General features: G+C 42.1%; 4 protein-coding genes across 9 annotated transcripts; 1 reads left to right on the forward strand and 3 right to left on the reverse strand.

The window, feature by feature from the left end:
- Nucleotides 1–974: 974 nt before the first annotated feature.
- LOC113576676 lies at nucleotides 975–8373 on the reverse strand. 3 transcript variants are annotated; one of them, XM_027008908.2, is made up of 11 exons: nucleotides 8226–8305; nucleotides 7716–7796; nucleotides 7417–7562; nucleotides 6952–7069; nucleotides 5975–6835; nucleotides 5696–5841; nucleotides 5453–5576; nucleotides 4538–5383; nucleotides 4300–4454; nucleotides 4017–4140; nucleotides 975–3925 (listed from the first exon to the last, which is right to left on the reverse strand). In XM_027008908.2, the coding sequence occupies exons 2-11, from the start codon at nucleotides 7759–7761 to the stop codon at nucleotides 3462–3464; spliced, it is 3030 nt and encodes a 1009-aa protein (XP_026864709.2). In that variant the 5' UTR covers nucleotides 7762–7796; nucleotides 8226–8305; the 3' UTR covers nucleotides 975–3461. The 3 variants fall into 3 exon arrangements, with proteins under 3 accessions (XP_026864709.2, XP_035390548.1, XP_035390547.1); XM_035534655.1 differs by lacking the exon at nucleotides 7716–7796 and having other exon boundaries at nucleotides 4300–4451; nucleotides 8226–8373; XM_035534654.1 differs by lacking the exon at nucleotides 7716–7796 and having other exon boundaries at nucleotides 8226–8373.
- Nucleotides 8374–11691: 3318 nt separating this feature from the next.
- On the reverse strand, nucleotides 11692–13921 carry mettl21e (methyltransferase like 21e). 2 transcript variants are annotated; one of them, XM_027009073.2, is made up of 4 exons: nucleotides 13769–13921; nucleotides 12850–13007; nucleotides 12629–12746; nucleotides 11692–12503 (listed from the first exon to the last, which is right to left on the reverse strand). In XM_027009073.2, exons 1-4 carry the CDS (start codon nucleotides 13821–13823, stop codon nucleotides 12079–12081), a joined length of 756 nt encoding a protein of 251 aa, XP_026864874.2. In that variant the 5' UTR covers nucleotides 13824–13921; the 3' UTR covers nucleotides 11692–12078. The 2 variants fall into 2 exon arrangements, with proteins under 2 accessions (XP_026864874.2, XP_026864882.2); XM_027009081.2 differs by having other exon boundaries at nucleotides 12850–13059; nucleotides 13769–13909.
- Nucleotides 13922–14624: 703 nt separating this feature from the next.
- Nucleotides 14625–23265, reverse strand: ercc5 (excision repair cross-complementation group 5). Its single transcript, XM_027009019.2, has 15 exons — nucleotides 22821–23265; nucleotides 22503–22678; nucleotides 22162–22277; nucleotides 21969–22070; nucleotides 21819–21879; nucleotides 21591–21734; nucleotides 21124–21325; nucleotides 19749–20789; nucleotides 19159–19412; nucleotides 18592–18711; nucleotides 16964–17177; nucleotides 16603–16747; nucleotides 16156–16356; nucleotides 15936–16020; nucleotides 14625–15595 (listed from the first exon to the last, which is right to left on the reverse strand). The coding sequence occupies exons 1-15, from the start codon at nucleotides 22906–22908 to the stop codon at nucleotides 15074–15076; spliced, it is 3471 nt and encodes a 1156-aa protein (XP_026864820.2). The 5' UTR covers nucleotides 22909–23265; the 3' UTR covers nucleotides 14625–15073.
- Nucleotides 23263–27162, forward strand: blzf1 (basic leucine zipper nuclear factor 1). 3 transcript variants are annotated; one of them, XM_035534651.1, is made up of 7 exons: nucleotides 23263–23345; nucleotides 24102–24193; nucleotides 24351–24784; nucleotides 25067–25266; nucleotides 25434–25562; nucleotides 25747–25975; nucleotides 26122–27162. In XM_035534651.1, exons 2-7 carry the CDS (start codon nucleotides 24169–24171, stop codon nucleotides 26302–26304), a joined length of 1200 nt encoding a protein of 399 aa, XP_035390544.1. In that variant the 5' UTR covers nucleotides 23263–23345; nucleotides 24102–24168; the 3' UTR covers nucleotides 26305–27162. The 3 variants fall into 3 exon arrangements, with proteins under 3 accessions (XP_035390544.1, XP_026864847.2, XP_026864854.2); XM_027009046.2 differs by having other exon boundaries at nucleotides 23339–23414; XM_027009053.2 differs by lacking the exon at nucleotides 23263–23345 and adding an exon at nucleotides 23367–23450.
- The last annotated feature ends 16 nt before the right edge of the window (nucleotides 27163–27178 follow it).

A 27178-nucleotide genomic window follows, 5' to 3' on the forward strand; every position in this document is an offset into this window, starting at 1 on the left:
TCAGCCTCTTGCTTCATCTCCAACCTGTCGAGGAGCGTTCGTCCCAGTATGCCCTCGAGGGGCCTTGGAGCTCCACGTTTCAGTAACGTACCGGACAATCGCCAGCTTCAAGGTTCTCTGGCTTCCCCATCAGAGGCTGCCCTGTGTCCCATTCTGCTGTGCTCTCTACAGCCCTAACCTGGCTGGGTCCGTTGGAACCTTATCCACGCACGACGTTGTGATGCGTTTGCTGGGCCTGGAACTTCTGTTTGGTGGACATTTTCTCCTCTCAACTACCGGACTTCAGGAGAGTTTGAGCTCCATGTGATTCTAGAGCTACTCCTCAGAGACCGTTTGTGATTCGGAGTGCCAATTGCATTAGCACATATCCATCTGGGATAGAGCAAGAGTTTGTTTGTCCTGTCCTGAGGGAACTGATATGGTGAAATGTAGAAACGGATATCATAATGCACAGTTATATCAAGGCAATATAGATATTAAGCCTAAATTTTCCTCATATACAGTATATGTACAATGTATGCATGTTTTATAAAGATGAAAGGCCATTTCTGGCTTGAAAGCTCATATCCACATATATCAAGGATCTATTGGACTTGGCTTTTGTACTATCAGGGGGAACCTGTGGCTTGCCTTTTTATGAGTGGCAGTACCAAGTATATCTTTTGTGTCTTGTCTTTGTGCAGGTTTGTTGCGTGTGAATGTGTGTTTTCTGTTTTGATTAAGTGTTTGTGCAAACTGTTTTTTTTTTTTGTTTTTCGCATACAGAATTAACACACTTTTATAATTTCCTTATAGTCCCAATCAGAATATCCATCAATGGTAAACTGCTCTGGGGTATTGCAGCAACAAAAGCTTTTTGAAGAAAATGATTAGGCATACTGTCTCTTTCTGATGCCTCACTTCTGGTTGGGTGCTTTGAACCTGGAATTGTGGGCTAGTAAGCCGATTCTGACCCTAGTTTAAGGAAACAATTCGAGCTGGACTAAAGTATAGTTACATTTGGTTAAGATTAAAATATCTTAAACCAGTTGTGTAACTGTTGACCCTACCTTCATGGGTCCACCCTTAGGGCTACCAGCCTATGTTGATGATTCAGTGGTTCTTCGGTGTGGCTCGTCTTCAAATCCAAGTTCTGAACCTGGATTTCAGTGGTAATCACTGGTAGTTAGTTGTACAGTTAAGACTGGTTTCCCAAACACTGATTAATCTTCATCTTTAACTATATTACAGTGCAGATGGTGAATCACCATTGGATTTTCTTTTTAGTCTAGACTTTTAGGGTTAGACTGGTTTTGGGAAACTCGCCCTCCATGTAACCGACAGATTTCATTGGGTTCACACCTGGCTCACAGGTAAAAGGAGGGTAGAGAATCCATACTACCAAGACCTCTAGGGCTGGGATTTTAATACTTAAACGTTAATTAACTACCAGTGATCAGACAATTTAGGACTGGTTCAGTAGTATCATAGCTGTTGACATCTTTGCTTCATGGTTTCCCCTCCATTTGATGGATCGGCTGCTTGTTGGGTGGCCTTTTATGTTGGTGTTATGTTGCTTGGCTGATTCATTAGCATTGACCTCTGTAGCTTCACAGCTGAGCTGAGTGTTGGGGCAGCTGTTTGGTAATTGTTAGTGGGGCTTAATTCTGGTCTCTTTAAAGATATGCAAGTTTACAGATCGTGTTTCCTGTGAACATGACACTTGGGAAAGACTCAGAGTTGGGAGGTCTCCTTAAGATTTCCTCAACATACGTCCTCATCAATGGTCACAAAAGTGTCATACAAACCATTTCACATGATATCATAACCTAAATAACTCCATATTTCTGCTTCAGGTTCTTGTTAGCTTCCAGGTATGTGCAAATAGCTTTATGTCCTTTTGCTGCCCATTCAGTCCTTGTTCACTTGGCTTCCTTGTTCCGGTTCAGAATGACATTCAGGGCTACGCTGGCATGACTTTGCCAGCAAACAGTCTTATCAATAATGGCCTTAAAAACTTCACAATCTGTGAATGTTGTCCACGTCTGAGGGTTTGCAGGAGTCTCATCACCTGGTTGCTATGTCAAAGAACTTAGGATATATTTATGGATGTCTTGTATGTATAAAGTTTAAAAAAAAAAAAAACTAGGTAATGCCAATATTTTAAAAAAAGTCATTTTAATTTTAAGCCTATTGTATGTGCTAGTATTATTTTATAACCATTACTCCTCAAGAGAATTATGAAAAGTAATGATGTTATTTTGTTATTGCGGTAAATGTTAGGAATTATGTGCTATGATGGAAATTATTCTAAATAAAACTGCAAGAGGTTGAGACCCATAATATATGAATGAATGAGTAATTAATGGCTAATGAAATATTCATCTTTGAAAAGTAATGTATTTAGTATTTTGAAATGAATAGTCATTGAGAGAGCACTATTACTTTCACCATATGCCACTTATTTTCAGGCATCATCTTTTCGTGGAGCTGATTTTTAAACCTCTTCTGCCTGAGGTTTATATCACTGACAACACTTGGTGGTCCAATTCACGATACAAGACTTCCAGCTAATCTGCTACTGTTACTCCAGCACCTACTTTACTATCTATATCACTTGTTTGGTTCTGTACAGCCACTTCCAACACCACCAAAATTAGGCCTGCATAGCGTTACTGTATATAGACTCACCAAGTCACTACAGTTGAAACAAGTCCTTGTTCCAAGTTCCAGAACTGATTTGTCTAGTAAGTTGATCTTTTGAGCTGCTGTTTCTAAAAACCACCAAAGAACTACTGCTTGCAAGAATCAAACTTATTAAACAATATTAATAGTTTTTGTAATATTTTATTTAAAACATCATCAAATGCATTTCCTTCACTATTTTGTGAGTTGTAAGTATTCAGATAGGAACTTCTATACATTAACAGTTTGCAAGGACCTTCTTTATGTAACATTTTGAAAACTTACTGCTGGCCATATCATGGCCCCATAAGAGTCAATACTGATTTCACGATTTACAAAATGGTGAATGTCTTTGTTCAGTTTGTAGCAGACATCCAGTATCTGGGATATCTGACAATTAAGTCTAAAACAAATAAAGTTTTCTTTATCACCTGTAAGCGTTGAGATGCGACTCCTAGGAAATTTGCTTTTAAGAACACTAACAATTTCTATAAATATTCAAGCACTGATGAATTATCTTATATTTCAGTACCAGCTGTAGGTTGGAATTCATTAGTCTTGATGTTCTCCATGATGGTCATCTTCCGTTGTTGCTGTGGAAAAGACCACATCCTCGTGCTCAATTGTGTCTTTTGACCTAGTGTCTCCTCTATTTTCACCCTTCTCCTTAAATATTTGAAAAAGTTCATCTTGTTTCTTTCACTTTTCTCACTCTTCTGCATCTATAACGACCTGTTTTTCAGCTCTTAACCTTTGCACTATTTATGAACATTCTCCCAAACCCCAGTCTTATCAGTCTACTCTTGCTTTTTCTCTTCTTCCTCTTCATCACCTTCCTCTTCATTTATTTTCCAGTTTATGAAAATATTTTCTTCCAAAGACTTGTGTGTAGCTCGATAAATCTTTACCTCATCCGAGTCTGCTATCAGGGTGGTATGGAACATTTTATTGAAGTTTTCAATGAAGATTAGGTCAGATGGGTAACGTATCTTATTGGCCCAGATCAGAGATGTGCCAGGCTGACAGAAATAATGCATTGTGTCTAGAAGTTCAGCTAAGAAGTCATGGTGATAGACCACATCAGCAGCCAACACATAGTCATAGTGGTGTGTGGAATGTGGAAAGCTTTCCTCTAATCTTTGTCCCCAGTATAGTTCCATCACTTGAGGTTCATGTCTCCTAATCCATCTGGTGTTCCGATTTAGATTACATCTCAAATTGCTCAATATTTCTGGCAGATCTGTGGCTGTTAATTTGGCACCTTCAGAACAAAGTAAACAGTTTTAATACTGAAAATATGCATTGATCTGCACAAAATGCTTGACTAATTAGTCAAATATAATAGGACCTACCAAGCAAAGTGGCCACAATTGAGAGAAGACCAGTGCCTGCTCCAATCTCCAGAACTGACTTATCAAGTAGATTAATTTCATGTCGACCAGCTGGTGTTTCCAGGAACTTACAAAGAGCTATAGCCTAAGAAAAAGAAACATTTTGAAGACAGGATTTATGATCATCACTATGGTTACAATGACTCAAGTTAACTGGCATTTGCTGCATACCAAATTTAAGTAAAAGCTCACTAAATTAATGGAAATGTTTAAAATTGTTTTCTTGGTTTCAATTAAAACTCACTGCTGGCCAAATCATGGCACCATAAGAATCATAGGATTCTTCTATGCTGATCTTGTGACCCATGAAGTAGTGGATCTCTTTGCTAGGTGTGTAATAGAAACTGGGTTCCCAAGTCCTCTGATTGGCCAGCTGTCCATTTATCTCCAAGCACTCTGCTTTGGTAAAGAAATCACACAAATAAACATATAATAAATATACACATCGCGAGTAATAGTGGCACTTGTATTTTAATATTTACCTGATCCTTTTTGTTGTGTTTGAGTGCTAGAAGATTCAGATTCGCTACAGTCCTGGGAATCTTGATCTCTCCCAACACTTTCAGATCCTGTTTCCTTCTGTCCAGTGTATTTGCCTTCCTTTTTGCAATGTCCTTCATTCTCATCTTTCTGCTGATGCCCCACAAGTTCTTCACTTTGTGTCTGTTTCACGTCAATTTGTTTGTTCCACTTTATACAGCCGTTGCCGTAGTCTTGTTCTGTTTGGGTTTTTTCACCTGTTGTGTGTTCTTTATCTGCAGTGATCCCTTCTCCCTCACTCCCTGGCCTTTCTTCTATATATTCCCGTTTTAGCACTTTCTCTTTCTCTTCCTGCTCCTCATTTTGTTTAGTATAGTTTCTCATTTCTTCATTCCTGTAACTGTTCTTGTCTTCTATGGCTTCCTCTTTGTTCACCACTTTCAGTAGCCGATCTTCCGCATTTGCTTCCCTGTGGGTTGCTAAGTAAATCCTCACATCATCCAGCTCTGCTATCAATGTGTGATGGAAAGATTTCTTGAAGTTCTCAATGAAGACCAAGTCAGATGGGTAGCGTACCTTGTTGGCCCAGATCAGATTTGTGCCAGGCTGACAAAAGTAGCGCATAGTAAACAATAGCTCAGTTAGGTAATCATGGTGGTAGACCACATCAGCTGCCAACACATAATCATAGTGATACTTGAAGCAAGGGAAGGTTTCCTCAAGGTCATGACCCCAGGATAGTGCTGCCACTCGAGGCTCATGTCTACGATGACCTCTTGTGTTCCGATTCAGGTTGCACCTCAGATTACCCAAGATTTCCGGTAGATCTGTAGCTGTTAATTTGGCCCCTACAAACCAATTACAATTCTTAGTACAAGTTAGATGCTTTTAGTTCTGAATAGTCTGGTAAGACCTACCCAACAATGTAGCTACTATTGATAGCAATCCAGTTCCTGCACCCAGCTCTAGAGTTTCCTTGTCGACTAGATCGATCTTCTGTTGACCTGCTGGTGTTTCTAGAAACTTACACAAGGCTATTGCCTGCACACACACGATTAGCAAACACGTTAACTTTGACAATTTATTTTGGATAGTCTGAGCATTTGCAGTTATAAGATACCTGAGCTGAAGTCTGTTTTCTGTTTAACGAGAGAACTCACCGCTGGCCATATCATTCCACCATAGGAATCAATGGACTCTTCAATAGCAATTTTGTGACCCATAAAGTAGTGAATTTCTTTCTGTAGTTTATAATACACATTGGGCATCCAGGTTCTCTGTGCATTGCGCTCAGAGTCGATACATTCTGTTGAAAAAAATATAATTATGTAATGTAAAAAGCATAATAATAGTAGGTTTTCAGGGATATACAGTTCCTTTATGAAGGCACTGTAAGAGCATACGTCTTAAAATTATCATCATATACCAAATGTACTGACCAGAGTTTTTCACCATGTCTGTTTCAGTGTAAGATTCAGTACAGTTCTGAATGTCATCCCCATATTCACTTTTCTCTTGAGTTTGACAATCTGTATTATTTATTCCTCCAGGTCCTTCAACATCTCTGTGCTTTGCCCAGGTTTTTTGCTCATTTCTTCCAGACAGTGGATTTTCTGCAACAGGTGAATTTTTACCTAATTTCCATTCTTCCTGCTGTTCCTCTTCTATATTTTTACTCATCCCAGACTCTTGCTTAAGCTCTCTATTTGCATCCACCTGTGCTTCCTTTTGCCATTGATTTAAATTTTGCCTGAACTGTGGTTTTAAATCAGCCCCCTCAGGATCTTGACCCTGTTTCTTAGCCTTGCTGATGATACCGTCACCCTCTTCGGAATTCCTCCCTCTCTCCTTTCTGTTCCTCTCTTCCTGCCCGAATGCCTCTTTTGACATCACTGGGATACTTATTCCTTCCTCAAAGTCCTTTGTGGTGGCTGAGTAAATTTTAACCTCTCCCATATCTGCAAGCAAAACCGTATGGAAAGCTTTTTTAAAATTCTCAATAAAAATCAGATCTGATCCAAACCGGATCTTATTTGCCCAGATTATGGTTGTGCCTGGTTGGCAGAAATGGTGCATGGTAAGTAACAGCTCAGATAAGGAGTCATGGTGGTATACCACGTCAGCAGCCAAAACATAGTCATATCGATAAACAGAGCGAGGAAAGGTTTGTTCCATTTCATGACCCCAAGAGAGCGCCACTGCTTGGGGTGTATATCTGCAGCGTCCTCTTGTGTTTCTGGACAAATTCCCTCTCAGGTTTGACATGACTTCAGGAAGGTCACCAGCTGTTACCCAGGCACCTGTGGATAGCTCACTGTTCATAAGAACCCAATCGCATACATAAACATTGCTCAAATACACCAATACGTATTTATTTACATTAGCGGTGAACCAGTATGCAAATGAGATCACTTACCCAATAGGCTGGCTACTATTGATACCAGGCCAGTACCAGCTCCGATTTCTAACACTGCTTTATCCAGCAGATTAACTGTCCCTCGATTAGTGTCCAGATACTGACAGAGAGCCAGTGCCTGTGTATTGTTTGAGAAGAGCTAGAATTATAAACTGTCTGGCAGTCAAATTTTAACCAGTTCTGTTTGTGCCAACTTTGTTAATGTAACTGTTTTTCAAGCCCTCTTCTTTGGTGAGAAAGCACCAAGGCTCAACAACTTGATGGCTGCTGATTGATTATGCAGCTGACAGAAGGCCAATGGATGTGATAGATGTTCCAGAACATCTGATTCACTTTTTATGTCTTTTTAATGTTAAGCCTTTCATGAGCTCAGCTGGGTTTACTAGAGCAAAGACCCCAAGAGAGCTCTTGTGAGGTACAAGTGTCTTCAGGAAAAAAGGCATGAATATCAGATAGTGCACTCACTGCTGGCCATATGATGGCGCCATAGGAGTCTAGTGATTCCCAGATACAGATTTCATGACCAGCATAGTAGTAAATCTCCTTTGATGTTGTGAAGTAGAAACTTGGTTCCCACGCTTTCTGATGCACCAGGGTGGACATGGCTGACCCTTAAAACAAGAATACAAAAAAAAGGTTACTGTACAATGCCTTACATTTTTTTGGACAGTCTAATCTTTCACAGTATGTTATACCAGCAATGCATATGCTAACACTGCTTAATAGAGTCCCCAAATTTTGTTCAGCTCTCTGAATACACCAACCAGATTGCTTGTCATTTTCTTCTTCTTTGCCATCTTCTCTTCCCATGATACCTTCTCTGCTCACACACAAATATCTTCACACTGGTAGACCATAATATTTAATCAAGAAGGTGTGAGAACAGTCACATTAAAGTGTCAAAATTTGGTCCTTCACATTGACAAGTGTAGCCATCTGGTTAGAAATGTGATTCTCAGTTCATTAGAAATGTATTTTAAATATATTTAAAAAGCTGTCATTGGAAATTAATTTTAATACTTAAAATTGCCGAAGACCATGGTGCATGCAAGTAAAACATCATTGGTAAAAAGATGCATTTTAATAGTTTTAGTCCCATATTTTCCCACTCTCGGCAAGTAAAGTTTTTTCTAGTTTTTCAAAAGTGAAACCCTAGCTTGTAATGTTTATGTAGTGTGGTAAAACCTCAAGCTCATGAACCAAAGTGCTAAAACTAAAGTGCCCAAGAGGAGGAAGCCCACACTGCAGTCCCATAAAGTCAACACTACACTCACCTTCACTCAGCAGTGCCCAAAGTATCCAGGAGCTCTGAACTGCATCTTCAGTCTTCTCAAAGACAGGCCTATATGGGAACAAAATCAAACAGGACACTCCCAGCATCGAGCAAAGCCTACCTCGTGTTTAGAAAGGGATACTGGGAGCAGATGCACCCACAGACATACAAACAAATAGAGAGAAAAAGACAGTGAGGGATTTGGAAGGTGGGGGGGGAGGTGCTATTTGAGGAAAGTGCATTGGCACTTGCATGACTATGATGATAAACATGTTGGTTCAAGGATGATGGCACTAAATCAGGGTGACACGTAAATCTGACTTCATATAATTTGTATCATGCAATGTGACTGAGATAACATGTCCAGTTTTATAACACTTATTCAGCTTGCAAACATGTAAAAAGCAGTTGAAATCCTTGGTATTATGCTAATATAATATAGGATAATACCAAATCCTTGGTATTTCCTTTACAACATGCATTGTGCATGTTTTGATTCATCCTTGTTTTTGTGGTTTGAATAATTCTGAAGTGGCATATGTAGCATTTCTATCTGAAAACGGGCATGTGTTTCGTATCTCATAATGTCTATTTTTTTTGTTTCTGTGTATAGGACAATTGTGTCCTTAATGGATCCTGCAGCAGGGAAACCCAGTACAACAGCCACTGCATGCCTTCATACCATGTGGAAATCCTGGGTAACCCTGACACCAGTTGGCCTCCCGGTCTAAATTCTCTCTGTATCCTCTCCTGTTTCCCTCATCACTACCTAACCCAAAAAATATATTTGCTATTTTAACTACCCAGTCATTTATGTGTTCGCCAAATGTAACTTTGTGTCCAGCACTTCATACCAATCTTTTGGCAATTAATTTTGACAAGAACATATTTTGGGTTACACTTGTTTCTTGATGTATTCATTGATATCTCCCATAATGTCACAGAAATTCTGTGTATTGCGTGTGTCTGAGTGCACCCTGTAATGCAACCAGCAGACTTTTGTTGCCCAGTTCAACCTTATGATGTGCATATCACATGTCTCCTCACTAAATCACTCACTAGGGTCCCTTTACGTATGTCCATATATTCTAAGACCCACATCAGTGACCAGGTTTTTAATCACCAAACCACCAGTTTAATATTATTCAACTGGTTCTTAAGATTTTTTATAAATGTTTAATATGGCAATGTTTCACAATTTAACATGAAACCTATCACACAACCCTTCTGGGAAATTCATTAAGTGTATCTAATGATATGTAATATTTCCTAAATGGAGTCAGATGTCAGATAGACAGACACACACACACACACTATATATATATATATATATATATATATATATATATATATATATATATATATATATATATATATATATGCACACGTACATACATGCGCACATGTACATATGTATGTAGATGGTGAGTGTGCTTGTGAACTCATTGGTTAACTACTACAAAGTATTTTGAGGCCTAACCAACCAGTTCTGAACATTAATTACAGTAACTATCCTTTGCTCAAGATGGAATGAGCTCACTGTCTGCAGGACAGTTCATGAGGGATGAGTTATGTAGGACAGATGTATGCGAAGTAATGTGGTCATAATCACACAAACAATGCTTCTTGGCCAAAAAGGTATACATGTCAAAGGGTAGGATATAGAGTTGGGATTTAGGCAGAGCTGATCTGACGGACAGAAGGCTGTCAAACTGCAGGATTTCAGTAGCAGGAAATAGAATTGTAAACTTCAAATACATAGATTATATTTTTAACAAAAGGGTAAGAAAAATGGATATAAAAGTGCTCAAATGTACAGGTGAATAAGAAAAACTGATAAAATGAAGATAAAATGCCATATTCCAACACGGTTGTAACATTGGTTTGAAAAGTGCCGGGAACAAGAATTCAGAGCCCGTGTTGCATTCTGCATTCCATTCAGATGCCCCTAAATGTACTCGAGCGCACTCGCTCACAGAAAATAAATCAGCGCTGGGACTGAAAGGAATAAGTTCACAAAAGGTTTTAAGACCTTGTTTGTCAAGCCTGTGGGTGCTGAATATCAAAAGAAGTAGCAGCACTATGGTTTATATGGTAGTACCATTTATCTGATATAGACCTGCTGACATTTGCGCTCTCATTTTTAAACTTGGTTAAAAGTCCTCGGATAACGATTTCGATTTATTGTCATCTTGTTGTTCTACTTTTTGCTAGAGAGGTTTAGTTTCCAAAGCTAAACATATCGCTGCAACCAGAGAACCCCCCAGGAGTGTAGTCTAAGTTTACCTAGTTACTTAAGTTAAAGTTCTGTTGTCAGAAACTCTGAAAGCCATGAAGTGCATATTAGGGAAAAAGTTGATGTTGCTGCTCAGTACACAGATCGCACGTATGTTGTGCTTGGGAGTGGGCAAGCAAATCACGTTCATGTAAGATCAAGTGCTAAAAGTCTTGTCCTGGAAAATGTAATAGCTGAGATATGAACGATGAAAAATATCTTTGTATTTTTCTACACTTTTTTTTGTCCATTTACATTCTTTAGGAGCTTTAGTATATTGTTATTTGAATATGATTTGAATAAGTCGATATGTTTTAAATGAAATCCCACATATTCCAAATTCACATGTTTCTCCAGCAAAAATGATGGGCCATTTTTGATTTGCAGACTGTATCTAGTGTACAGTGTTCATATATTTAGTTTGCATCTGTACAAAATGCTTCAAAACCTTGTTAATCAAACAGTAGCTATAGATTTTTAAATAACGATTTAAAATCGATATTATTATACAGTAATATCTACATTCAAGGCACTGAAAAAAAGTCTTACTCAGCTACAATTTAAAAACGATTTGCTTTTGCATTTAATTACATATTTTATTTAATTTACCTCGCCGCCCCTCATGTGAATTCTTGCCATAATAGAATAGTGGTAGACCTCTTCTGCTTACTCTGATGATTGGGGCTATGTTTATTTTAACCAGATGCTTTACCAAATCACTAAATACAACTGGTATTATAAAACCACTTAATGCAACCCTGATCTATAAAGGGAGTGCATGGGATGAGCAGTGTATCAACAGAGTGACTTCACAGTATTCTAAAGCAACATTAACCTGTTGCATGTTTTAATTTTTCTTTTCCTTCTCAGAGAGCTAAAATATGTTCACTTATAAAATCGCATTGGTAAGTAGATGGGGTACTGAAGTGTGAAACACAGCTCTCATTCAGCTTACTCCCAGACTGACTGGAAATTCAGATAATGGCCAGAATGCTCAGTCAGAATAGTGGTCCATGACAACTGCAACCACGTGTCTCATGCTTCCCAGGGTAAAGGACACATTTTAAGTGTTTACAGACTTGTTAGCTGACAGTTTTGCTTAGTAATCAAACTGCTAAGCATGATATAACTAATTATAGATTAAAATATTTAGTTTATATAATGTGTTATACATGTTAAAACATGATAGAAATGTTTATCATGCTTAACTTTATTCAAGGATTTAATCACACCAGTAATAAAACATTTCCAGCTTTCATGTATTTTACTTATGACTGTGGACTTACAAATGAAATAAAATTATATTCAGTTTTTGGGGGAGGTTGTTTGAAAAACATAGCTATAAATGTAAATGAGAGATTGTTTTCAGTGACATGAAAAATGCATGAATGTCTGCATACATATTTCATGGAAATTCATAACATAAATGATCTCAGGTTCTATGCAGAGGTTATAATGTGCAAATGTTCCCTATATTATAGGGAAAAGGGGTCTTTAGTTGCTGCTGAGAATTATTTTACACACACACACACACACACACACACACACACACACAATCAATCCTGGATAGTCCTTGTGTCTATGTGGCAGCCCCTGACTGACTTTGTGAGTCTGAGCGCTTCTTCTGTGCTCTGTACAACTTGATCCGGAGGCTGGGCAGGTCGTAGAGCTCCTCCAAGTGAAATCGAGTTTGAAACCTGTCCACGAAGCTGTTTTCAGGGTCTAGTCGGAACCTCATTGCCCAGAGGATCACAGTGTCCTCTGAGCACAGGTGCTCAAACGTCTCCATCAGCTCGTTGAGGTAGGGATGGGCGTACACAACGTCAGCTGCCATGATATAGTCATAGCGACAGGAGGCGCGGGGGAAGCGTCCCTCCAGCTGATAGCCCCAGCTCAGCTCCGTCACGAGAGGCTCATGTCGACAACGCCCCCTGGTGTTACGGCTGACGTTGTGCCGCAGGTTACCTAGAACATCTGGGAGGTCTGTGGATGTTACCTTTGCACCTGCAAATGATAAATTACACATCGGTACCCCGATACTGAGTCAGATGGAGTCAACTGACATATTGCCAGCAATACACTGAAATCAATACACAAAATAATCAGGCAAATAGTGAGGTCATTCTCACCCAGAAGGCTGCACACTATAGTAACGAGACCTGTTCCAGCACCGACCTCAATGACATTCTTATCCACAAGTTTGTATTTGTCTTGATGAGTGTCAAGGAAATGACACAACACCATGGCCTTTTTAAAGCAACAACAATAAAACATTAAATAAATAATCATTAACACTCCTTCAAGATATGTTCGAATAGGCTTGTGAAATATTTGGGAAAATAAGACTTACTGAAGGCCACAGCACAGCACCATAACAATCAGTGGACTCTTTGATTTTAATCTCCAGGTCAGCAAAGGTGTAGCCCTCCCATGTCTCCGTCCTGATGAGGGAGGGGAGGAAGTGTCGCTCCATGATAGCTGCTGCGAGCTCGTCACCTGGAGTAGTTTCTGCAGCATTGAGCATATCATCACGACAACTGGAATTTGATTCGACCTTGATCTGAAGTTAAACAAAAGCGATATAGACTTAATTAAGAGCACCTCAATTTGGTTCACAGCGTGTGATCAGTTTTTATAAGCTTCAATAAAGTGATTAAGTGATTTCACATGATATATTGTTAAATGTGCAGACACAATTGCAGCACTCCAAGGAATGACAAAAATCCTAGACCCACTGTTATGTTCTATTATTAAATCATGACATCTTAAATTCTTTAGCTGAGGAACAGCTGTGGTATTACGTAACCACAGAGGGGCTAGTGTGGGGCGCTATATAACCCATGTACCGTTACAGCTTCCTAGCCTCCAGTGGAACCAAAAAAGGTATGAAGAAATCAGTTTTATGCACAAAGTAATTTATTAGTATTTTATTCTATGCGCGCTTTGCATCTTTAATCCACAGCACTCTTACTAAAACCTCCCAACTGCTTAGGACTTCTAAAGTTGCTCTTACAGTCAAGTTTGTCTTGATGTCGGTTCTGATGAAAACGAGACTTTCAGTGTTATTTGTGTTTTGATAAAATAAAGTGACTGACTGGAAATATCCTGGTAAAGATATTTACAGGCATGAATCACCAGCAGAAACACGAACTGAGCTACGCCCACCTTCAGGAGCACGCATGCCGATTATCTCATCACAATAAATGCTGTTACAACGGCCGTTTCCTTAGTCAGTATAATCACAAAAAATAATCTCCATTGTCACCCACCCTTAATTTCAGTCTCCTCTGTAGGTTCCTGCTCCATGATTGTATGTAGACTCATAGACTTGTATGTGTTTTGGGAGGTGAACCAGTCTGAAAATGGTGCCTTCACACTTCTGTGCTCCTTCCCCCTGTCCAGTGTTGAGTGTTAGACTTGCTAGGCGGAGTTTCAGATAAGTACGTCAACCAGAGTAATGGGGTTACTAGATACTAGAGAACAACTGCTAAGGATGGTCATGACAGGCATCTCATACACTCATATACACCTGCCACATTAACATTTCAAGTAAGAAAGAAACATGATACAGTGGCCTTAGATAGAAACTTAGAAACCAGATAGGATTATGAAAACAATGGCTCCCTCAGTTATACAGGCTGCAGATTTAAAATCTGATAGTTGGGATTGGATATGTAGCATATTCTTATTATTTCAATTGTTTTGTTTGATTATTTTTGATTATTAATTTGTATTTATGGCTGTGAACTCTGTATTTGGTTGTATATTTGGTTATAAGAGTGAACCCTTTGTTCAGATTTGGACCATTTGTGCCAAGGCCATTTGGGGTTCACCTCACACCAGGGGTCTTTGGAAACATTTGGTTAAAGCATGAACAGCTCATGGTCAGTACATTTTGGCCTATAGAATCGCTTAGGGAGCATGGAACCCTACATGACAGAGAAGTGACTTTCCATTTGGGGAACAGGTTCTGCATTTTCTTGAACATCACAACTCATATGTAAATGTTTGTTATACTTGGAGGGAAATACAGATGAGATTCAGCATCAAATGTGATATGCCCATAGATGGCTTTGCTTCATGCAGGCTTTTAATAGATCTCTCTCTCACTGAAGGAGCAGTGCAGTCATTAAGAACTTGGTTTAATATATCTGGCCATCAAACCCATGACGAAAGGAATCTTCCAGAATGAGGTCCCTTCTTGGTGTTAGAAAGTCCTCCAACAGTTAACGCCTTCATTTCTATGCAGTGATGATGTTTATGCTGTGTAGGATACTACTCATGACAAAAGACAGCTCTGATGGGAATAAAAAGTCACGTAACACTCAAACTCTTTACCAAAGGGTTAAAGGTAATTTCTGTATTCACTATAAACATTTATAAACAAAACATACTTACAAACAATCAAATCGAAAGTTTAAACATACTAACAAATGTAATAAATGTAATTCTAATTTCTCCACATAATTTAATGCTGAATTATTCATTCCATTCCAGGCCTTAGGTCATCATTTCACACGCTGTCCCATTTGCTTCTTAGAAATCCATGAGTATCATCCAAATACTTTTTGTCTTTAGATGTTTTTCTTGGTCTTTGCTCTTCCACCTCGTCTTCCTCTTTTCCCCCTCCCTCTCGCTATCCCTTCAAACACAGAGCGTGCGGTAACCATGGCAGCCCCCCGCCCGTGCTTGCATTCATCCTCCGAGCTGGAGCTGCTGCTGAAACCTGACCCCGCCTTCGAGAGCTTGTCCTTTGACGCCATAGGCTGCTTTTCCTCCACTGCTCCGCCCACCTCTCTGGAGCACCCTGCCTCTCTCATCCCCTCTTCCAGACTGTTGTCGTAGGTGCTGGATCCAATAAAACCTCCTCCAAACAGCCCTGCAGGTGGAACGCCTCTTCCCCCATCTCGGTCAGCTCCTTTCTTCCCTTTCTTGACCGGGGAGATTTCTGCGTCTTCGCTGTTCTCCTCTTCGGCATCGTCTCCTTCGTGCTCTTTCCTCTTGAGGCAGGTGATGGCGCGGCGTAAGCGCTGGCTACGAATGGCCTGCCTGTCCTGCTGCTCCAGACGGAAGAACGAGTCGATGCGCAGTTGTGTCTGGGGGAGAGTCAACCCATGCTATTAGCTGACAGAGCTACTAGGCATGCGAAACATCATTTGACATGCATTAGCGTAGTCAGGCATGAAGCCCTCATCTGACATCAGCCTTCTCTTTGCTGTTTGATAATAACAGCAGGTGTGTCTTCCTAAGCAGGAGTTCATCCTGAATTTGTAGTACTGAAATATTTATCACAGTCTGAAATGAACTAGTGTCTGTATTAGTGTTTCTCGCCCTAGATCTCAGGGCCCGCTGATTCACATTTTACCGTATCCCAGCTCCCTGTACACCTGCACCAGGTATTGTGTTCTTCATGACTTGATTCAAGGCCTGCTTTACCTGCTGGATGTTGAGCTGTTTAAGCACGGGTTGCAGAATCTCTTCTGTCTTCCTGCTGTTCCAACCAAAATGGCTATAGCAAAACTTAAGGACTAGTTAAGAAGCATTTCTCACTGATAATACTCTATATACACCACCTCATGCTTACAAGTAACTGAAGAGCCATGATGAGAGAACATGCAAACATTACAACATATTTATCAAAGCTGTAAAAGGATATTCCCTGATTAGATCCAGCTGTGGTCTGCCCCAACTGAAGGAGCCTTCTGATTGGTCTACAGAGGGCTGGAGGTAAGCCTGGGCGACAGCAGGGTTGGGAAAACCGGGATGCAGTTTCAAGTTCCTCAATTTTTTCTTAACTTTGGTGTCCTTAGAATTAGCTATCAGCTTCTTATTCCTTTGAGCTTCATTCCACCACGCACTGTGTGACAATACCAGCACACTGATTTCAGCAATAAGGCAAAATCAGCCTTTTCACATTTGTTTTTGCTTTTCGTTTTTTACTTTAAAGTGTAAGCCTAGCCAGTGCTTACTAACTGATGCATACATGATGCATAATCTAGCTAAGATAACATATATCACTGGCTGTTTCCAAACTAGCAATCAAGTCTTCTCTTATTTGTGTGGGATGGAATTTCACTTAACCAGCACTACCAACATCTCTGACCTGAACTGAGTAAGAGGGTCCAAGCCAGACCCAATGAACTCGTTCAGAATCTCCATTCCTGTGACGTATCCGACCCCTGGGATACCCTCGGTGTAGTCACTGCCCAGCAGGTAGGCCAAGTTGATCAGCTTGGTCCTGTCTAGTCCTACAGGAATGGAATGTGATGCCATCCACATTACAGTACAGGCCAGAGTACAGGACACATTTTTAACCTTCAATCAAATGCTAAAATGCCATTTTTCCATCAAATAAAAAAGGATTTTGGACCAACAGGAACAAAGAAGAGGACGTTTATATCAGGAAACGTCCGTATAAATGCAAACAATTATTTGAGTCCACGAGTCTAGCGGCTGACCCTCACCTAGCTGGTTCTGAATGTCCACATACTGGTAGTGCTCTACATATTTATTCTGGCTAAAGAAGTTTTTGTAGACGTGGCGTCCTCCGAAGAGCCAGACGTCGCTGTCGTCCGTGATGGTGCCGTGCGTCTGGTCACTGCGGTCCAGCGCCGCGCACTGGGCCTCGGCTTCCATGGGGGCCACCAGGAAGGGAACCCCAAACAGCTGCAGCAGCTCCTGCACCCAGCACACAGCCACTCTACTGATAGTCCCAACACAGGCCGGTAAAACCCTGCTTCCCAAATCAAAGTGCCGTACAAAGTCGGAGGTTTGGGAACACCCAAAATTAATGCATTTCTTTAATAATCTTTTCATTGTCTTACGAGATATTTGGTTCTATAAATTTCTTCCCAAGAAATATTTGTTTGGAAACACCACGCCTGCCAAAAAAAGTTTCATTTAGAACTTTAGTCTCACAGCCAACATATGCTCAGCATTTGTTGGAAGTTCTTCAGATGTGCTGGAAAAGCCTCCCAGATGGCTCATGATGCCGACTGACGGAAAGCCAAGAGTGTACAAAGCTGTCACCAAAGTCAAAGGGCACTACTTTGAATAATCTAAAAACAGAAGACAGTTTAGATTTGTCTGACACTTGGTCTGTGCATGATTCCATATTTGTGGTTTCATAATTTTGATGTCTTCAATATTATCTAAAATGTGGTAAAGAACAGGCGGGTTGAAACTTTTGACTGGCACTGTATATTGTTATAACTCCTAACACAATTCTACTCCTGTAGACTCTGTAAATGTAATGCTTGTACAGAGACCTTGTTAGAGTAATGACAAACTCGTGTTCTATTAAATATATATTAAATATCCAGGAAATTCTGGTGCAGTTTGTACTTTGCAACACCTCCAATTATTCAGATTTGTGGACGCAGGTTTAGGTTTCCTAAACACCCCAATGAATTTAAATGAAGAAACAAATAAAGGAAGCAATGGCCATTTAAAAGGTCCACGATACCACCAGCAAAAACGTTTCTCTACGCAGCAGTCTGTCTCTCACTTCGTTTCATACCCAGGCCCATTAATGCCCTGGCCGCTTGCATGCATCTGACCTCCACTGCCACCCGCTTTGGTGGTCAGGCCCATCCCTGCCAATCACGAACCCGTGCACACGCACGCACACGCATTCACAACACGTTTTAGTCTTAGAACTCGAGGTCCGTTCTAAAATATCCCTTTCCTTGGCGGTTTAGCTCATGTCAGCACAGAGAAACATAAGAGGTGAGAAGAACAATGGGCTCGCCAGTGCTTTGCTAAACTCCCTTCATCTCCTTCTGTTATCAGGTATAAGGGGTCCAAAACAGAAGCTGATGTCATTTCTGTTTGGACCATCTGTTTGTGAGGCTCAAACCTCCTGGCAGCTTGCACACATCTGGACTCAGTTACCACATGCCGCGGCTGCCAGACTCTCCCTTTGCCGACCCCAAACACGGCCGAGGGCACGTGCGCGCAGGAGAGAAACGAAAAAGCACAAAAATGGTGCGTAAACGTAAAAAATGTGAAGTTTCGCCATTTTAATGACTGGAATCGCCTTACCTAAACGCAGACTAGCCGTCACGCTAAGCAGGCGTGCTGCTGGCCTCACCTGGCTCTCCTGGCACATCTGCCCCGTAACGGTGGCGGCGCTGCGCTGCTGCTGCTGCTGCTGCCCCTGTAGGCTGCTCTGCTCCACCTGCAGGTGCTTCTCCAGCTGCACCAGCTCTTCCTGCAGGACATGCGCATGGAGAACATGTGGGATGACGGTGCCCCATTTTTCCGCATTTGGCAGATGCTCTTATCCTTAGCGACTCTCAAAAGTGCTTCGTCATCTACTCATAGCATGTATTCAGGCCAGTACAGTAGGTTGGAGAGTAGGTTCAAGATACCATTGAGCTAGAATACCACTAAAATACAGGAGTCAATGCCGATACCTAGAAGTGCAAAATAAGCACAAGTTCTTTACACAGGAAGCCTTGAATTTAACAGAATCTGAGGCACACGTAATTAAACTCAGAGCCTACCTTAACCCACCAGAGGATGGTCCAACAGACAAAAATACAAAGCGCAGCAGTGCTCACCCAACAGTCGCAGCTTGTCGGCTGTGCTGTCGCGCAATATTCAGACTCAACTATTGGCAAATAGCGTGCGGGCTCAAAGCTAACGGCAGACGCACCACGTCGATGCTGTCCCATTCACTGCGGGCGGGAGCAGGCGTGGCTCCTCGTGAAGGCTCGATGTCCTGCTGCTCCAAGGGCAGGTGTGGACTTGGCTGGCTCGAATATTCCTCTCGCCTCCCCTCTTTATCTACATGCTCCTCGTCCTTCTTCTGCACCTCTAGCTGCGTAGTTTGAAACGGCTCTGCTGCTCTACTTATGGAACTGCGCTGTTCAGATGCTTCTTCCCCTTCTGAGACTTCAACGAAACCTTCTGTAAGCAGGAAGAGACAAAACCTGATGTGCACTTTATCACAGTAGCATGGAGACTGATATAAGCAGCACACTAAGACTTTGACTTTTGTCTATTTTTTTTTTAAAAACTTTAGGCAACAAGGCCATCGTGGATTAATGAGATTACTGTGTAAGCGTAACAGAAATTAAGTTGGACATGTATTCAACCATGATCATTATCCAATTTTATTCATAAGAGATACTTTTGATTTTGTACCAATAACAATATAAAACATCTTAGTTTATATAATAATCTGTATGGGACTACTGAGAGAAAACGAGTAGCTAAAAGTTCTGTGTTATGTATTCTGGATACCTTCAGAGCTACTGTCCTCATCTTCGCTCTTTATCATGAGCGGTCCATTACGCTCCTCTTTCTGCTCAGTTATGTTAACATCTGGAGGACTCTGGCCATTAGCATCTTCCAAGCTTCCTTTCTGCAGCAAGACATTCTCAGAAACGCCACCTCGCTCATGTGTCGCTTTCTGATCTTGGAGCAAAGTGTGGATGCCAGATGTACCCAGCTCGCAAACGGCTTTAACTTGGGACTCTAGGTGTAGGGAGGGAAAGAGAGCAGCTGGTTCTTTACTTTCTAGACGGCTACTCCTCTCATCTTCTCCATGCTCGCTTCTTTCGGAGGACACAGCAGATCTGAAAACCTTGCTCCTCGTTCCAACCACCTCTTCCATTTCCTCCCCCTCAGAGCTGCTCAAGAGATCCATCTGGTCCCCATGGTTAGAGGATGCAAGAGGAGGCTCACTTTCCCCCATAGCTCTCTGAATGGCCAGCAAGGTCCGAGGAGAAACCTCACCTCCCCCTTCCTGAGCTTCAGCTGATTTGCTCCTATCCATCACTGCGCGATCTTCTTGATCATCGTCTCCATCGGAGCTACTGATGATGACATACTTCCGCTGGTGAACTGGATCATCTTTGCAGAGGTCTTCAGTAACTGGATTGTCATCCATCATGGCACTCTGCATGGCCTGCAGAGTGCGAGGTGAGACACCCCCGTTGTCGTCCTGAGAACTTAATCGTTTGCTTGCATTTTGGACAGATTTTTTAGGCACCAGTTCGTCGTCATCTGAACTAGTGTCCATCATGGCTGCCTGGATGGCCTGAAGTGTTCGTGGAGAAGGGGGTGCACCATCTGAGAGCTGTTCCTCTGTGCAAAGGGTTGGTTTTGGGGTTGAAGATAAGGAAGAATAAGAAGGCTCATCTTTCTCCTGGATGTCCTCTGAAACGGGGCGCCAGAGAGGCTCGGGTCTGGTTTTGGGCCTTCCTCTCCTGGACCAGGGGCCACTGGACCAAGGACTTGCTGCTGGCTGGCTCTCAGGAGCCTTTACAGTCTTTTGAAGTCCTGTAGGCATACAGCAAACAAACAAACAAAGAATCATTGTGGCTTTCATAAGATTTCTGTCAAAAATGACCATTCAACTATTCATCTTCTTTTCTACCAAAGGAAAGTACCCAAAGACACATATTTTAATCTATTTCCACCTTTCACATTCAATAATTATTCACTTCCACCCCCCTTTTTGTGATTTATTTACCATGACAAAAAAATGTACTATGAAAAAGAAGAGAAGTAGAAACTCTTTTTCCCACTTTTTAAGAATTGCACCTCTAGTAATCACCAGTGAACCAGCAGACATGTCTCTTCCAGACCATGACTCACATGGCAGTGCCCTGACCTTTGATAAGTATGTAATGTGAGGAGTCCTCCGAGATGAGGCGTTGGGTCTCCACGGTGTGGCCATCGCCTGGGCCATACTGCTGCTCCACGTCTCCGCAGCTGCGCTGGCTCATCTCCTTCTCCACCCCCTCCAGACGCTGGTTCAGCTTGTTCCTCTGCAGGAGCCCCGCCAACTGATACTGAGAGAAGTCACCTGACCTCTGCAAGGAGCCGAGACAGGAGCTACTGAGTGCTCAGGGAGTGGAGGCGATATAGTGGGGTGTCACATCCCCCTCCCTTGATTCCATGTTTTTAATGTGTTTTTATTCTTTCAGCACAGCTGAAGGAGGTATTAATTTTTACTTGTGCTATGGGTGTTTTACAAGGCGGGATAAAGAAAATAATGGACTGACTGGCAGTAACTGGATCAAGAAACTCTGTGATAAATTGTAGCTGCTGTAATGGACAGCAGGCCCATTGTAGTACCTCAGGAGGTTTGTGGTAGAGCGTGCGCCTTCTCTTGCTAAACTCCTTCATCTCCTTCAGGATCTCATGTTTTATCTCCGGGGATAAGAGAGAAAACTCCTCAGAGTTTATGTCTACGGAATTGGGATCATCATAGACTTCCTCCTGCGAATACATACATTTGCAATGTAAACAAACTTTCGCACACGTGTCCCGTCCATTAGATCATATTTCACAGCATGATCTCACCTGAAATCCGATGTAAGCCTCTGGTGTCTCTTCCCCACCATCTTGCACCTCTTCATCCGAACTACCATAGAGGTCAATAAAAACAGGGTCGTGTTCAAAGTGTAGGAAGTCAAAAAGTAAAACAGCAAAGCTAGTGTACTGTTTTCTTACCTGCTACTCTCCTTCTCCTCTACAAGAGGCAGAGCTGGTAAAACATATAAATCGTCCTCCTCATCCCTTCGCACGGAAGAGATACTGGGGATCGTCTCTTGACTACAGAATGCAAAAATATGTGGCTGTATGCTGTATTACTGTTTTTAATACTTTTACATTTGCAATAATGGCACTTGGTCCATGTCCTGACCTTCGGTCCCCCAGAGCAGCTTTGATGGCCTGCCTCTTCAGGAAGGTCCTCAGGAGCTTCTCATTGGTCTGCTTGGACTCGCGAGCCATCTCCTCCTTCCTCTGTCTTCTGATGGCCTGAGGGGCGACCACAGTTTATTACATGCTGCATAGCCTCAGAAAGAGCAATATTTTTAAACTGCTTATTCACTGATGAGCTCAAAATTGCTCTCAGCCATTTCAGACTGGACTTTATATTCCCTTAGGATGCAGGGGCTGTATGCCCAAAATCTGCTCCAATATTGTTATAGGTTGCTGCAAAAAAACGTGTTCGTCCCTGCATGACTGCAGCTTTTACCTTACCAGGGTCTGTTTCTTAAGCAGTGGTGCGTCTCCGTCATACACAAAGACAGGCCTGATGCGAAAGAACAGCAGCTTGCACAGTCTGTGAAACAGTGTAAGGAGGTGGGCATTCTGGACGTTGTTGCCATCACGGTCCCGCACCCCCTTAACTGCTTGATTGAGCCAGATACTGATGTCTGTGAATTAATACATCAAGGACACCAAAGACATTCTACTAAACACAAGTGTATGGTGGAATATAAAATGTACAGTGCTTCTCTGGACCGTTTTGAAACGTTGGTGGTAGAAAGCGATTAATGAAGAATACTGAAAGGATACCGACAGCTAGGATCTTCCCTTCAAGTGTCTCCGGGTTTATGGGTTTTCCTGTGCTCTCCAACAGTCTCCATAGCCCATGAACTCCCATTGTAGTCCGTTCCCAGATCTGAAAGAGACACAATGGGAAGAAGCAATGCCGAAGATCTTCTAGCTAGCTGTTAGTTAGGTGAAATTATTTCTATTTAGATCTATGCCGCAAAACAAAACAATAGCTAACAAAACATGACAGCTTGCAGATACTTTTGTGTCTCTCTCGATTTTTTTCTTAAATATGTTCTGTCGCTGTATTTCATATGTAATACAGTGGTTAAGGAAACGCATAAGACTTTGTTTTATGTTCTCATTAGATCCTAACACACATGTAACCTCTTTAACGAACAAAACAAGCGTCCGTTTACTAAAAGGTTCCTTCAAGAAACACTTTACTGAGTAATGCAGTTCCGCACCTGCCACGAAGACTACTTGCTGGGTATTTCCGCTGTTGGAATGGAAATGGAGAACTTATCTTTGTGACTGGGGGAAAAGGTTATGTGCTATTTGATTACAAAAGTTTCACTGTTATAGTCGGATAGTTCCATGCCTTGACACCTCTATGTACGTGTAAAACATCTGAATTTGAAAAGAAAATAGGTGATTCTTTAGCTAACGTTAGCTAACTTTAGCTACCATAGCTAGAGTTTGTCTTACTTAACCTAGCTATTCTATCGCAATATATATATTATTAGTTGATAAAAACTTAATATACAGTACAGTATTAATAAACTCACAATCTGAATACTCTCTTGATATCATCGGCGCACTATCATCACATTAGCTAGCTATCTAGGTGTGTGTTTCTCTACTTCTGCTATTAGGAATGCTAACTAGTTAGCTATCAGACAAAATCAAGATCTTTTTGGCATCAAATATTTTTAACAGTGCTTTACCTAGCATAGCTAGCTATCTGTGTATCTACCCAGCTAGCTAGTCTTAGAACAACACAACTTGTATTGCTTAGTTCACTAGGTTGGCTAACGCTACCAAACATATTCTAGCTAACTGCTAGCTAGTATCTTAGGGAATCAAACTATTCAGCCATACCTCAACCTGTAGCACACGTCAACCTTACGCACTTTGTGCCTAGAGTAGGTAGCTAGTTAACTTGTTTGTGCCTTAACCCTTACATGTTAAGTGTGTTCACCATTATTAAGAATTGTGACTTTTGTTATTATACCCTCATTCTTCGAAATTATTAAAGGATTCTTTATTGATTCCCCCCTCTCCCTTCCTTTCCCCCTTCAGGGCACAAAGCAAATCCTATTGACTGACACCGTGTAAGATTTTACATAATACGCATTCTTCTCTTACCATGTCTGTTGATGTAGCAATGAAAAGTAAGTAATCCTCCATACAATCTCATTTTGTCTTATTTACATATCTGCAACAACGCAATCAAAATATCCTCTCAGCCAGCCAGCCAGGCGTGCAAACCTATCAGATTTTTTAGCCAATCAATTCGCTTAATCTCAAGGTAAACATCTCCCTTCCCAGACTTGGCTATCGTGTCTGTTCGTGGCCCTGGTGATGGCATGGAGACAGACAAACCAGCGGTGGCCCCAGAGCTGTCGGTGGACTCCCCAGCCATGAAGGCATCTCCTCCAAAGCAGTGTCCAAGGCCTGCTCCACCATCTGCCCACTCCCCAGGGGTCCTCCACCTGGGCAAGGTGAGCCGGGAGGCATGCACAGAGGTGGAGGCCGTGCGCATCGTGGTGCCCCGCGCCGCCATCAGCCGCAGCGGCCGTGCCGCCGACAGCAAGGTAGAAGATAGGGGCTCCCCCCTGCACGGAGAGGAGCGGACCCCCTCGCCCTCCCCCTCCCCTGAGCCGCACGACTACAGGAGCGCCTTGGAGAAGCTCCAGAGCTCAGAGCGCAGACTACTGCAGGACAAGGAGGGCCTCTCTAACCAGCTGCGTGTCCAGACAGAGGTGGGTTCACTTCACGGGAGTATATGGTTCACACAAAATGGTTAAAAGATGGAACTTTCTCTAGCCCTGCCCAAGAGGGATTGGCTGTATATTATGAGTCATGAAGTGTAGAATTAAAGTGAATTCTTTGGTTTGAGTGCTCTACGTGTAAAACCTCCCCTTCATATAATTTCAAAGCTAGAAGGAGGTCAGTAGTCTGACCGGAAGTTCCTTTCTTTTTTTAATATTATGCCACGTTAGTTCATTTGACTGCCACCACCGGCCCTCTACCTTCACGTGCAGGTGAACAGGGAGCTGAAGAAGCTCCTGGTGGCGTCAGTGGGCGACGACCTGCAGTACCACTTTGAGCGACTGTCCCGAGAAAAGAACCAGCTGATCCTGGAGAACGAGGCACTGGGCCGCAGCCTGGCCCACACCGCTGAGCAGCTGGAGCGCATGAGCATCCAGTGCGACGTCTGGAGGAGCAAATTCTTGGCCAGCCGGTGAGTGGCTTGAGGCAGTAAAACGAGCTCAGGCTGAGCAACAGTGTTACTGAATTTTCAAGGGTACTGCACTTTTCAGGCAGCTAGTAATCTACAGCAGAATACGTGTTGTAAGTAATATTCCCAGTCCTCTTCCTAGCTAACTGCCATCTGCACGCTAACTCTAGAGTGATGGCGGAGGAACTGACCAACGCCAGAGCTGCCCTCCATCGGCAAACTAGAAAGGCCCAGAGTGCCATCCAAGACCTGCTGCATGAGAGGGAGGAGTTCTCCCGAGACATGATGCACACACACAGGTAAGACTGAGGAGACCTACACTTTGGCTAGAAGTCAGTCGAGGTTATCTATTAGGTCCTGGACAATCAACAAAAGCTGAAATCTGCATCGCCTCTGTTAATTTGCAGGCAAATTACATTAAGCGAAGAGTACTGGACCCTGTGCGGATATTTGCAGCTCGCAATTGTGTTGTGTGTCTGGCAGATCTCTGGAGGAGCTGCTAGTGTCCTTGCAGTGGGGCAGACAGCAAACCTACTACCCCAGTGCCCAGCCTCTCAGTACTGGAGAATTGGCTGCAGCCAATCACAAGCTGGCTGATGCCATCAACTCCCATCTGCTGGGAAATGTAGGTGGCATCACTGGCAATGCTAATGCAAAGAGCAGCCAGGCTTCAGAACTCTGCAACACGCCGGCTGAGAAGATGGCAGAGAAGGTAGTACATTTATCATCATATGATTAATTTCTCCCTTTCTTGCTTTTGTGGCATTATGAATCCGGTGTCTCGGGGAGGTGGGGTGTCACTATTCAGATCCGGATGAATGGAGCTCTCTCTGAGACCGTTTCTCATCTGCCTCATAGGTGCTCAGGATTCTGGACCCCATCTCCTGCTCTGACACCAAGGGTGACTCAGCCATTCCTGACGCCACCACTTCTTTCCTGCTCAACAAGAAGAGTATCGGGCGCTTCCACCCTTACACTCGCTACGAGAACATCACCTTTAACTGCTGTGAGCGGTGCTCTGGAGACATTATAGTGCTTTGAGATCAGTGTAACTCCAGCTAACGCACAGATCTCCTTTTCCTTGTCTTGTCTTTTTGTTTTTTTATCTACACGGTACCACAAAGTGGTTCTCCACTGTCAAATTTTTTCATCACTAAAGATCAATAATACATACTCATGTCAGAAGGCAGAGACACTTACTATACTGTAATATGACAGAAGGGTGGACTTTGTACCCCAAAATGTTTTGTAATAAACAGTGTTCTTTACCATTGTAAACTGGGCCCTATAGGGCAAGGAACAATATTGTGTAATTATTCTATTTTTGTGAATACCAAAGCCTGAACACACACAGACCTACTGAACAATCAGTGTAGAAATTAAATATTTAGATTTTTCTTTATACTGGATGTTTTGTTTTTTTTCCCCTGCAAGTCAAAGCAGTTTGTTTCCTGGTCTGCTTCTGATCAGAAATGGAGTATATGTAGGGTTTCAGTTGAGCCTGATCTTCCTTGTTTGTGCACAAGTATTTATGACATTTGAAAGACATGAGAATTCAGCACAATGAGAAAAGGAACTGGTGGAATGAGTCTAAAGACAGAAAAGTGATATGATTTTGTGTGTGTGTGTTATGTATATTTGTGCTGTGTCCCTTTTGCTTTGTGAATTTTGATAAAACAGGCATGCTTTGGCTTGATGTATATGATGAATTGTGTATACGAGAGGCAGTCTGTAATTATGCAGTATTTGTGAAAGTGGTGTATAATAGTGAGAACTAGATTAACAGGAAAAAAGCAGTTCATCTTAATCTGTTCTCCAAGAAGTGCAATATGCTGTAAAGCATTTCAGCAATGTTGTCTCCGAAATGTGACCAAAATAAAGTGTGACTGTTCATTATTATTCTTGATAATTTGAA

Source organism: Electrophorus electricus, chromosome 16 (genome assembly GCF_013358815.1).
Source record: "Electrophorus electricus isolate fEleEle1 chromosome 16, fEleEle1.pri, whole genome shotgun sequence".
NCBI lineage: Eukaryota > Metazoa > Chordata > Actinopteri > Gymnotiformes > Gymnotidae > Electrophorus > Electrophorus electricus.

Coding starts and splice junctions, on each gene's coding strand:
- ercc5 (XM_027009019.2), bottom strand. CDS start 22,908: ATGGGAGTTCATGGGCTATGGAGACTGTTGGAGAGCACAGGAAAACCC. Junction 21,735..21,818: donor AGGCTTACATCGGATTTCAG/GTGAGATCATGC, acceptor ATGTATTCGCAG/GAGGAAGTCTATGATGATCC. Junction 19,413..19,748: donor TGAGGACAGTAGCTCTGAAG/GTATCCAGAATA, acceptor TCCTGCTTACAG/AAGGTTTCGTTGAAGTCTCA.
- LOC113576676 (XM_035534654.1), bottom strand. CDS start 8,331: ATGCTGGGAGTGTCCTGTTTGATTTTGTTCCCATATAGGCCTGTCTTT. Junction 5,842..5,974: donor AGACATGGTGAAAAACTCTG/GTCAGTACATTT, acceptor TTTTTTCAACAG/AATGTATCGACTCTGAGCGC. Junction 3,926..4,016: donor AATTGTGGCCACTTTGCTTG/GTAGGTCCTATT, acceptor TTTGTTCTGAAG/GTGCCAAATTAACAGCCACA.
- blzf1 (XM_035534651.1), top strand. CDS start 24,169: ATGTCTGTTGATGTAGCAATGAAAA. Junction 24,194..24,350: donor TGTTGATGTAGCAATGAAAA/GTAAGTAATCCT, acceptor CTCCCTTCCCAG/ACTTGGCTATCGTGTCTGTT. Junction 25,976..26,121: donor CTGAGAAGATGGCAGAGAAG/GTAGTACATTTA, acceptor TCTGCCTCATAG/GTGCTCAGGATTCTGGACCC.
- mettl21e (XM_027009073.2), bottom strand. CDS start 13,823: ATGAGTCTACATACAATCATGGAGCAGGAACCTACAGAGGAGACTGAA. Junction 13,008..13,768: donor AGAGGAGACTGAAATTAAGG/GTGGGTGACAAT, acceptor TCAATGCTGCAG/AAACTACTCCAGGTGACGAG. Junction 12,747..12,849: donor GTGCTGTGCTGTGGCCTTCA/GTAAGTCTTATT, acceptor TGCTTTAAAAAG/GCCATGGTGTTGTGTCATTT.